At 58.8% G+C, this 8,775-nt stretch overlaps 5 protein-coding genes across 7 annotated transcripts; 1 reads left to right on the forward strand and 4 right to left on the reverse strand.

Moving 5' to 3' along the window:
- Positions 1-316: 316 nt before the first annotated feature.
- Positions 317-1,313, reverse strand: SDRG_16964 (hypothetical protein; the record flags this gene model as incomplete). Its single annotated transcript, XM_008623190.1, has 6 exons — positions 317-332; positions 385-741; positions 788-875; positions 920-1,011; positions 1,057-1,104; positions 1,162-1,313. 6 exons carry the CDS (start codon positions 1,311-1,313, stop codon positions 317-319), a joined length of 753 nt encoding a protein of 250 aa, XP_008621412.1.
- Positions 1,314-2,052: 739 nt separating this feature from the next.
- On the reverse strand, positions 2,053-2,648 carry SDRG_16965. Of its 2 annotated transcripts, none has more exons than XM_008623191.1 (2): positions 2,564-2,648; positions 2,053-2,515 (listed from the first exon to the last, which is right to left on the reverse strand). In XM_008623191.1, exon 2 carries the CDS (start codon positions 2,506-2,508, stop codon positions 2,131-2,133), a length of 378 nt encoding a protein of 125 aa, XP_008621413.1. In that variant the 5' UTR covers positions 2,509-2,515; positions 2,564-2,648; the 3' UTR covers positions 2,053-2,130. The 2 variants fall into 2 exon arrangements, with proteins under 2 accessions (XP_008621413.1, XP_008621414.1); XM_008623192.1 differs by having other exon boundaries at positions 2,131-2,511; positions 2,564-2,599.
- Positions 2,649-2,983: 335 nt separating this feature from the next.
- SDRG_16966 (hypothetical protein) lies at positions 2,984-4,088 on the reverse strand (the record flags this gene model as incomplete). Its single annotated transcript, XM_008623193.1, has 2 exons — positions 2,984-3,519; positions 3,647-4,088. 2 exons carry the CDS (start codon positions 4,086-4,088, stop codon positions 2,990-2,992), a joined length of 972 nt encoding a protein of 323 aa, XP_008621415.1. The 3' UTR covers positions 2,984-2,989.
- Positions 4,089-4,715: 627 nt separating this feature from the next.
- SDRG_16967 lies at positions 4,716-6,653 on the reverse strand. Of its 2 annotated transcripts, none has more exons than XM_008623195.1 (7): positions 5,743-6,653; positions 5,585-5,693; positions 5,497-5,535; positions 5,315-5,452; positions 5,121-5,268; positions 4,910-5,072; positions 4,716-4,856 (listed from the first exon to the last, which is right to left on the reverse strand). In XM_008623195.1, the coding sequence occupies exons 1-7, from the start codon at positions 6,627-6,629 to the stop codon at positions 4,847-4,849; spliced, it is 1,494 nt and encodes a 497-aa protein (XP_008621417.1). In that variant the 5' UTR covers positions 6,630-6,653; the 3' UTR covers positions 4,716-4,846. The 2 variants fall into 2 exon arrangements, with proteins under 2 accessions (XP_008621417.1, XP_008621416.1); XM_008623194.1 differs by having other exon boundaries at positions 4,716-4,866.
- Positions 6,654-7,288: 635 nt separating this feature from the next.
- On the forward strand, positions 7,289-7,798 carry SDRG_16968 (hypothetical protein; the record flags this gene model as incomplete). The annotated part of the gene is made up of 1 exon (XM_008623196.1): positions 7,289-7,798. The coding sequence occupies one exon, from the start codon at positions 7,289-7,291 to the stop codon at positions 7,796-7,798; it is 510 nt and encodes a 169-aa protein (XP_008621418.1).
- Positions 7,799-8,775: the final 977 nt, after the last annotated feature.

The raw sequence follows: 8,775 nt of genomic DNA on the forward strand, positions 1-8,775 counted from the left end.
ACAGGCGACCCCAGCAGCGCCTTGAAGAGCGGGACGCACAGCCGCATCGGCAGCACTTGGCCGTCGATGATGGCTTTGCCGAGAAGGCGGCCCACCGCCTCGATCTTGGCCAAATCGTCTGGCGACGTTGCGCCCGGGTGCAGCATGTACACGTTGTCCTGCGTGTTGGTGACCACAAAGAGCTTGGCTGACTCGTCCATGATGGCCTGCGCAAGCACCGTGTACCACTCGCGCTGGACGCCGCCGGCATCGAGCGCGTCTTCGCCGGCCATCGTGACGCGCGTCGTGCTGCAGAGCTCGGTCGGTGGCAGCTGCATCAAGAAGGCGAGCGACTGGTCGAGGAGCTTATCGCGTGCGACCGTAAACCCGCTGCGAGAGTCGTACGACGCCGCCATCTGCTCGAGCATCCACGCGTACTTGAGCGAGAAGGGCAAGGACCGGAGTTGCGCCACTTGGACCGCATACCAGTCTGGGATCGTCTCGCCCGTGACCGTGACCGTGGCGGGCGTCGTCGAGGGTGTCACACACACGAGCTCGAGCGCGACAGGTGTCGTTGGCGATGGCGTTGCAGCGTCCGAGTCGCTGGCCGTGGTGTCGACCGACGGGTCCCGAAGTGGGACGAGCGTGTACGTGTAGTACGTAGTGGCAGTCGTCGACAGCGCGGTAAACTCGGGATGCAGTGCCCAGACGCTGGTCGGCGCTGCCTCGGACGGCGCCGTGCGCAGCCACATGGCGCGCGTCCTAGAAGCACCAGCACGTGAGAGGCGAGAAGCGACTGATGCTGTACCAAGCGGCGTGCTGCAGCGCGTTGAGCTGCACAACATCGATCGTGTTCGTGCGCTCGGTGACGGTGGCCGACGACGCCAGTGCGATACCTCCACGCACGCTCAGCATATAAGCCTTCAAGACATCGACATACCTCGGCGCGTCTCGCAGAGCGTGCACGCTTGCTTCTCGTCCGTGTTGTGAAAGCCGCAGATGCCACACGACCACTTGGTCTTCTCGGCGCCACTACGCTGCCACATGAGATACAACAGTATGAGAGAATCGTCGTACAGGTCTTCCATGTCGCCGCGCTTGAGGCCATTGAGGTTGCCAAGGTGACTAGACACAAGACAACGTACGGTGAAGTCCTCAACGATGAGCGGGCAGGATACGTACTCGTTGCGCATGAGCTCTTGCTCGGCTTCAACGTCGGCGGGCGTCTGCTGCTTCTTTCTCTTGCAGTGGCAATAGGCTATGACCAGAAGGATCACCAGCGCCGCGCCTAGAGCTATCGGTAGCACAAGCGTGAGATCGTCACCGGCGGCCATTGTGCAGCCGAGTTGTGCACTGGGAAAGTGCAATGACACGCTGCTGAATGGGTATATCAAATTTGGCAGGTTTCTGCGACACGCGGTGGACACGATGGTCGCCAACGTCGGTTGTCTGCAGCAAAAGCAGTACCTAGTACTAGTACCTGGTACTATATAGACCCATAAAGCCAATGGTAAAAGTGGCGGCATCCACGTGCCGCAAGAAGCGGCCGCAAGCACAAGCGCCGTCCTGATGTGTGCCCACTGGCAAGTATTAAATGCTGCAGGTTTTGGCAGGCGTCGAGGTCCTGCGCTGCCAGCTACGCTGCTGGACATGATGAAGACGTCGGTGGAGCTCCGGTCTTGATCCCTCGCTTGGTTGCATGTCCAACAGCATAATTTTGCCTCTGAGAATGTGCTCTTGTCGCATGATGTGGCACCAATCTTGGCCAAGTCGTCGGCGTCGCGATCGACCGAGCTCAGCTGTGGCCAACGACCTAGGTAGCCTCAAGACGCTCAAGACGATTGCAGGTCTTCGCAGGCGCAGCCATTAGTACCCTCCTTCTAGCCGCCATGTACGAGAGCATGCGTTGTGGTCGTGGCGTCATTGGTGCCATGCACTTTCTCCGCTGGCAGCCCCGAGATTGATGCGCTTGGCGGCTTGCACGTCGGGGCCGTCGAGCCACACAGCTTCGTCCAGAGCACTGCCCATAGCAAGCGTCTGGTCATGCTTGAAGTGCACATGAAACAAAGAGAGTCCACGAAACACAAGGCGATTGCATTCATCATCAGCAACCTCATCACCTCCTAGTCGTCGCCGTCTTCGTCGTCGCGGCTAGCCCATGAAGTTCATGACGACAAGGAACAAGATGAAATTGCAAAACAGGTAGTCGGCGAACGCGCGCTCGGGCGTCCGCGGCGCCGACGAGAACGCATCGGCGTTGGTCGGGTTGATCTGCATGCGCAGCGAGACCGTGAGCACAAAGACGCCGACGGTCGAGATGAAGCCGGACAAGAACGAGTTGAACGGGAAGGTGCCCACGAGCATGCAGTAGACGAACTGCAGCACGCCCGTGGCAAGCACGTACGCGAGAAAGCCGTCGATGAGCTTCATCTTGCGGGGCGTGTTCTTGCTGTACTGCGAGAGGAGGTCGGAGAGGATGCCATTGACGTTGCCCGAGGGCGCGGGGGAAGCCTTAGCCTTGGATGCCATCGTCTACCTAGACAGCGCCATGAGCATGGGCGTAGCCGACCGATGGAGCGCTCACCGCTGTCGTCGCAATAAGATGGCCACAGATTGGAACACGTCGCCCATTTGCATATCGAGTTTGAGAGGCTTTCACATCAAAGCATAGAGGTTGCATTCTCGAATGAATAAAAGTACATACAAGATGCAAGGTACTCGAATGCAATTCAATAAAACGACACGTGTGCAAAACCGGGTACATAGATATTATCCGGATGCGATCTTTGACGCGCAACGTGGCACGACCGTATTTGCCGAACGCATCGCCGCATCCCCGCATCCCCGCGTCGAGTCGGTTGAGTTGATGGCCTCGTACGCAGCGCCGGGTCGGATGCTACATGCATCGGCTCGACGAGGAGTGTCTCCTCAACAGGTAGCCCACAGCACTGCACCACCAAGGCTGCAACCAAGACCCTTGTGGTTTCAAACCAGATTTTGCACAGTTCATTTATGCACTTTGTCGCAAGTACTGCATACGCCGCCGCGACACAAACACGCCGATGATCGTAAGCAGTAGTGTCGCGGCCGTCACGAGGCTGGCGACGACGATCCACATATCCATGGCCATGCCGCCAAACGTGAGCGCGCCGTCGACCGTGGTTGTGGACGCGGGACCGCGCGACGCGCCGAGCGCTCGGACTGGAAAGACGTTGAGGCCACAGTTGACGACGTCGTCCACGTGAAGATGCATGAAGCCGTGGAGGCCCCACCCGACGCCGTACGAGTTTTTGAGAATCCAATAGTCGCCTTGATCGCTTGTGTCGTAGCCGACGAGCAATAGCGCGTGGTTGATCTTGTCCGACGACACGATCGGCGGACACGTATACACACCGAGCGAGTAGTCTTGGAATCCGCCTTCGGTGCTCACAGCCACGGCCAAAGGTCCCTTGGCGAGTGCGGTTTTGAGCAGCGTCGCTGGATCCTTCGTCGTCGCGCACGACGCTGCCGTCAGCGCGGGTTCCCAGCCCGTGATGTGTGCTGTTCAGCGAGCTCGTCGAGACGTGCTGCGCTGCATGTGTTGTACTGCGTGGCGTTGGCAGTCAACGCACGCGGCGCCACGGCGCCACTGGTTGCGTTCGTGCTCGGAACACTGTCGTCGACATACGGCCAGTCGAGGCGGACGCAAGGTTCACAATTTTTTTGGCCGCGTCGTCCAGTGCCACGTGTGTCATGCCGCCGTCGCAGCCTTTGTTGTGCCCATCCCACTTCATGGATGGCTCGAGCCACTTCGGTACGTTGCCAGCGTTGGCAAAGCAGTATTCAAATGTGCGAATGGCCTTGGAAGTGCTGCACGTCCGGAGCTGCTGCGACGAGAGCGACACTGGCGGGTTCCCGGTCGCAAGCGACACGGCCGTCTCGATCACGTCGGTGGCAGCAAACGCCCAGCACGACCCGCACTGGCGCTGGCTCTTGGCCTCGGCGCACACACTGCGGCCCGTTGGGTTGTTGGTGCTGCACCAGTTGAGCGACGGGACCGACGACGCGGTGCTAAGGCGCCGCTGCATCGCGTGCTGGTTCCACCGGACAACGTCGTGGGGGTCGCCCATGCCAGTTGTATCCTCGACGACATGGCGTGCATTAAGGTCCCGCGTCATACCGTGTTGAAGCGCTTGGGCGTGCGCGTTGACGTCTAGTGCGATGGTATGAACCTCGTACGTCCGTCACAAAAGTACCTTCGATGAATGGCATGGGCGCTCGCAGGTGATGCGCCACCCGGTTGTTTTTGTGCAGGTCAACCTGAGAACCCGGTGGCGACGACCGTGCTTTGCGACAGCCCTCCTCTTCAACCTCGACGCAGCGTGCAACGAGTGTGGCAGCGGCTCTCGACGCACGAAAGGCTCTTGAGTCTCCCAAGGGCCGCCCATGTGTAGCATGGGTTTTGGCATGGGTAGCTCCCGCCGTCGTATCGTCGTATCAACAGGGTTTAGGGGTTGAAGGTTGAGGAATTTGGTTTTGTCCGTGGTGGTGCAATCGCTGGTGATGGCCCGTGCAGGACGGGTGAGATCCATTCTCGTATCGATGCTGTTTTCTACATTCTGGTGCTAGGCACAGAAGGCCATGCAGGTATTCTGGCTGCAGCCCTGTAGCAGCAAAGTCTTCGCCTTTCAGCACTCGCCAGCCAGTTTGCGTCGTGTGGCCGTTCCTTCTCGTCATCCGCGCACCAATACTCAGCATTCGGAAGAAAAATGCATTGGCGAGAGCTATTGGCGAGTCGAATGATCTACGAGACAGCGAGAGCACGATGCGAAGGCCGCTTGCTCGACGTTGCGCCCATCTGGAGTGCGGAGTGAATTGCTCTGGGCGCTCAGGCGAGCCTACAAGAAGCTGTGGATCATGGCTCACAGAAAAGTGCACGGTATGAGCGTACGCAGAGGGCGAGAGATCAAAGAGCGACGGCAGCAGCTTCTTGTTGATTTTGCCCATGGCGTTTTTCGGGATCGCCGTGACCATGTGAATTTTGCGCGGAATTTTGTACTTGGCCAAATTCGCTTTCAAAAACGCTGGGAAAGGTGGCGAGAGCTCGTCGACGCCTACAACGTCGATTTGATATATGGCGTATACAGGAGGCCATGACGTACTGTGAATGCCAGCGTCGGAGCGAACGATCGCCGTGACGATCTGACCCCACGTTTCGTCGTCGACGCCGTAGACCGCACACTCGCGGACTTGCGGGTGCTCGAGCAGGACGCGTTCGATCTCGAGCGCGGAGAGCTTGTACCCGGCGCTCTACGACACTCCATGGAGTTGCGCTTCCAAGTGGCCACCGACATACCTTGATGATGTCGACGCTGGCGCGGCCCAGAATGCGGTAGCTCTGGAGCTCTTCACTGTACTCGGCCACGTCACCGGTTTGAAACCAACCGTCTTCCGTCCACGCCTTCTTTGTATCCCCCGGTCGGTTCCAGTAGGCCTACGATGGAAGCTGCAGCACGACGCCATGCCACGTACGTGTACCTTGAAGAGCGTCGGGCCGCGGACTTCGAGGGCACCGGCCTACGCACCATACGTTCGTCGTCTTGGGCGTACACGCATCGAAACGTACTTCGCCAATACGGGCTTGGACGCTAGGAAATGGCTGGCCCACATAGCCAACGTGGCGAGGGCCCGCGATCGGGTTGCCGAGCGCCATGCCGCACTCGGTCATGCCGTACCTAGTCGTTGACAATAGTGTACAAGTTATGCACATAAAACCGTATATACCGCTCCAAGAGACTCTGGTTTGTCAGCGCGGTCCAGCGCGACAGAATCGAGACCGGGCACGCCATACTCCCGGAAATCGCAAGCCGAAGCTGCTTGGCGCCAGCGACAAATGCCTCTTTGGGCTCAGGCAACTTGTCAAATGCCTCGAGAAGAAGCATGTACACGCTTGGCACGGCCATGAGGATCGTCACGGGCTGCTCATGCCGGGCCAACGTGGCCCAAATGACGCTGGTCGACGCGCTCACGAGGCACTCGACCGTCGCGCCGGCGCAAAGCGGCGCGAGGAGGTTGTTCATGATGCCGTGGATATGGTGCAGCGGCAGAAAGTGCAGCACGCGATCGGTCGGCGACAGCGCCCACGACGCCATCAAGTCCGACACCTGCGCATGCAAGGTCGCATGCGTCGTGAGCACGCCTTTCGGGGCGCCGGTCGTGCCGCTCGTGTAGAGAAGCATCGCGTCGCGATCGACCTCCTTGTCCACGAGCGCGTCCAAGTCGCCGTGCCACGCGTTCAGGTCGATGCTGTCGAGGCGCACGACGACCGTGGCCGTCATGTCGGCCACGTCGGCGTCGCGCAAGAGGACGTGCGTCGTACACGAGTCTTTCAATATGTGCTCGCGCTCGCGCGCAATGCTATGCGGCGAGATCGGCACGGCAATGTGGTTCTTGAGCCAAATCGCCCACTGGCAACGTACAAAGTCGAGCGTTCGGTGCGCGAGAAAGGCCACGGACGTTGGCGTCGACGGCAAGTGGGCTGCAATCGCTGCCGCTTGAGCGAGCAAGACGCGCGTTGGCAACGTCTCGGAGCCAGCGCCGTTGGGCAGCGGCGCCGTGAGCACACCGTTCGAGGCCAAGACGTGACGAAGGAGGAAGGGCGACGGTGCCATGGCGTCGTCGGCAAAAATGAACAACAGCAAAGTGTTTTAAACATCAAATGCACATGTTGGGTTCGGTTCGATACTGAAAGCAAGTCATTTTGCTGGCAAGTGAATCGTAGCGGATTTTGCGGCTAGAAACACGCCATTTTGGGTCGACCCTGCGCTGCACCCACACAGCAACAGGCGTCCATGCAGCGACTACATATTCACTATAGTGTCCATCAAAATGGCGCCGGCCAAAGGGCAGCTCGAAAACTGCGTGTTGTTAGTGGAGCCGGTGGCGATGGCCACGGGTTGCTACAATACCCCTTGGCGCTTGAGCTTGAGTGCAGACGGTGATGTTGTCGTGTTGAGCGTTCACAACCTGTCGGCACGACAAGAAATCCAGGCTACTCGCTCATTGCCACTCGTTTCAGACGTCGCGTATACGCGTTATCGGCGTGGCGACGAGGCCGGCTAGTAACTTCAACCGCCGACCGCTTCGTCGCCACCGAAAGATCCATCGAGCCGACAAGTGATCCTTGTAATGCAGCTTTCTACAACGAAGACAAGTGCACAAGTGTGATTAGTGATTGCACCTACCGCATCTCTTGCGCGTGGTGGCCGTGTCGAAACCTGCCACCGTGCATCTCAAGTGCGTTGCCCACCACATGTCAAGTTGCCACTTCATGGACACGCCAGCTCGCTCCAGCACCGTGCGTCGCTGCTCGCGCGACGGTTGTCTCAACCAAGTGTACGCCCGCGCGCTCTGCGTGCGCCATGGCGGGAAGAAGCAGTGCCGTGTCGAAGGCTGCTCCACCTACGCGCGCGGCGGTGCCTTCTGCTTCAAGCACGGTGGTCGGATCACACGGCGCTATTGCATTGAGCCTGGCTGCGCCAAGCAAGCCCACGCCCGCCAACGCTGCGTGCGACACGGTGGCGGCCGAAAGTGCAAAGTCAACGAGTGCGAGTACCTCGCCAAGTACTCGGGCTACTGCCGTCGGCATACCACTGCGACCGTTGCGTCGTTCGTGAACGAAGAAACGCCCTCGTCGACCAGTGCCGTTGACGCGATGGACATTGAGTTTGACATGCTGACGCTCTTGGCGCAGCCAACGTCCGACGCCGAGGACACCGACGACGAGGCTGCTCGTCACGGCATCGACTGGATACACACGCTGAACGAAAGCCCGCCATAAACCACCGTTTTAACAAAATAGAACCAATTTAGAACCGCCTCGAGGAGCAAGGGTGGTGCCAGGGACATGCCGAGTGCGTCATTGATGCCGCAGCAGGACGCCCGGTCAGGTCGCCCGGAACCCACTGGTAGACCGACCAGGTCGGCCGCCCCCCGCCCCCCATACATCCCTATTTGATAAATCCAAGTGATATTGTACTTGTTAAAATGCATGATCGTCAATAGGAGATTCCTGGGAGAAGGATATCTACACTACTGTATTGTCCTCCAACATGAGTGTACTAGTACACACGCAGTCCAGCAGGACGCCGGTCACCCCGGGGGGTCGCCCGAAACCAGCGGGTTCGGCTTTTTGGCCCCCGACCCCCCACCTGAGGCCCATTTTGACCCGCGGGGTCGTCCACAATCCCTTAGGACCCCCGAAATTTGTCCTCGGCTATTGTAACAGATACAGGGGTGGCCGGGCGTCCTGCCGTGGCACCACAAGAATGCTGATGTCTCGTGTGATCCCTTTCCGCATAATGATACCGCGTTGGGTTGTGTGCTGTACCGTATTCGTATTCCTCTGATGATTATACGTCGGAAGCTCCAGTGTTGTCGGTGTCGCCTTCACAGGCATGCGTCCTTGACAACACAAGCCGCTATCAGCCACTGGTTGCCGCCAGGGGGGCGACAACCCGCCCAAGTGAAAAAAGTGCTTTTTGGGCTCCAAGGAGGTGTACCACTGTACCCATGATGACTAATCAACGTCAAACTCATTTCGACCGCCATGGCCAGTATGCGTGGACACGGTGTGCTTGGTCTTGCCACATTCGCCACAGACTTCGGTTACTCTGGTCTTCTTCCCCATTGCGCCAGCTCAACAAGCTTGGCGTCAAGCGGGATGTCAGGTTGGTGGCATTTTTCGAGCTCGTTTTATCCGGATACGATATCTTATTGGTCAAAATGATTTCGCATCAGCCAATCACAACGCCGTAT

Source organism: Saprolegnia diclina, assembly GCF_000281045.1.
Source record: "Saprolegnia diclina VS20 unplaced genomic scaffold supercont1.169, whole genome shotgun sequence".
Taxonomy (NCBI): domain Eukaryota; phylum Oomycota; class Saprolegniomycetes; order Saprolegniales; family Saprolegniaceae; genus Saprolegnia; species Saprolegnia diclina.

What these genes read in the sequence shown, in the direction of transcription:
- SDRG_16965 (XM_008623191.1), bottom strand. Translation starts at nt 2,508, where the DNA reads ATGGCATCCAAGGCTAAGGCTTCCCCCGCGCCCTCGGGCAACGTCAAT.
- SDRG_16967 (XM_008623195.1), bottom strand. Translation starts at nt 6,629, where the DNA reads ATGGCACCGTCGCCCTTCCTCCTTCGTCACGTCTTGGCCTCGAACGGT. An exon ending in AACCAGAGTCTCTTGGAGCG is followed by an intron (nt 5,694 to 5,742) that starts GTATATACGGTT and finishes GTCAACGACTAG; the next exon opens with GTACGGCATGACCGAGTGCG. An exon ending in CTCCGACGCTGGCATTCACA is followed by an intron (nt 5,073 to 5,120) that starts GTACGTCATGGC and finishes TCGACGTTGTAG; the next exon opens with GCGTCGACGAGCTCTCGCCA.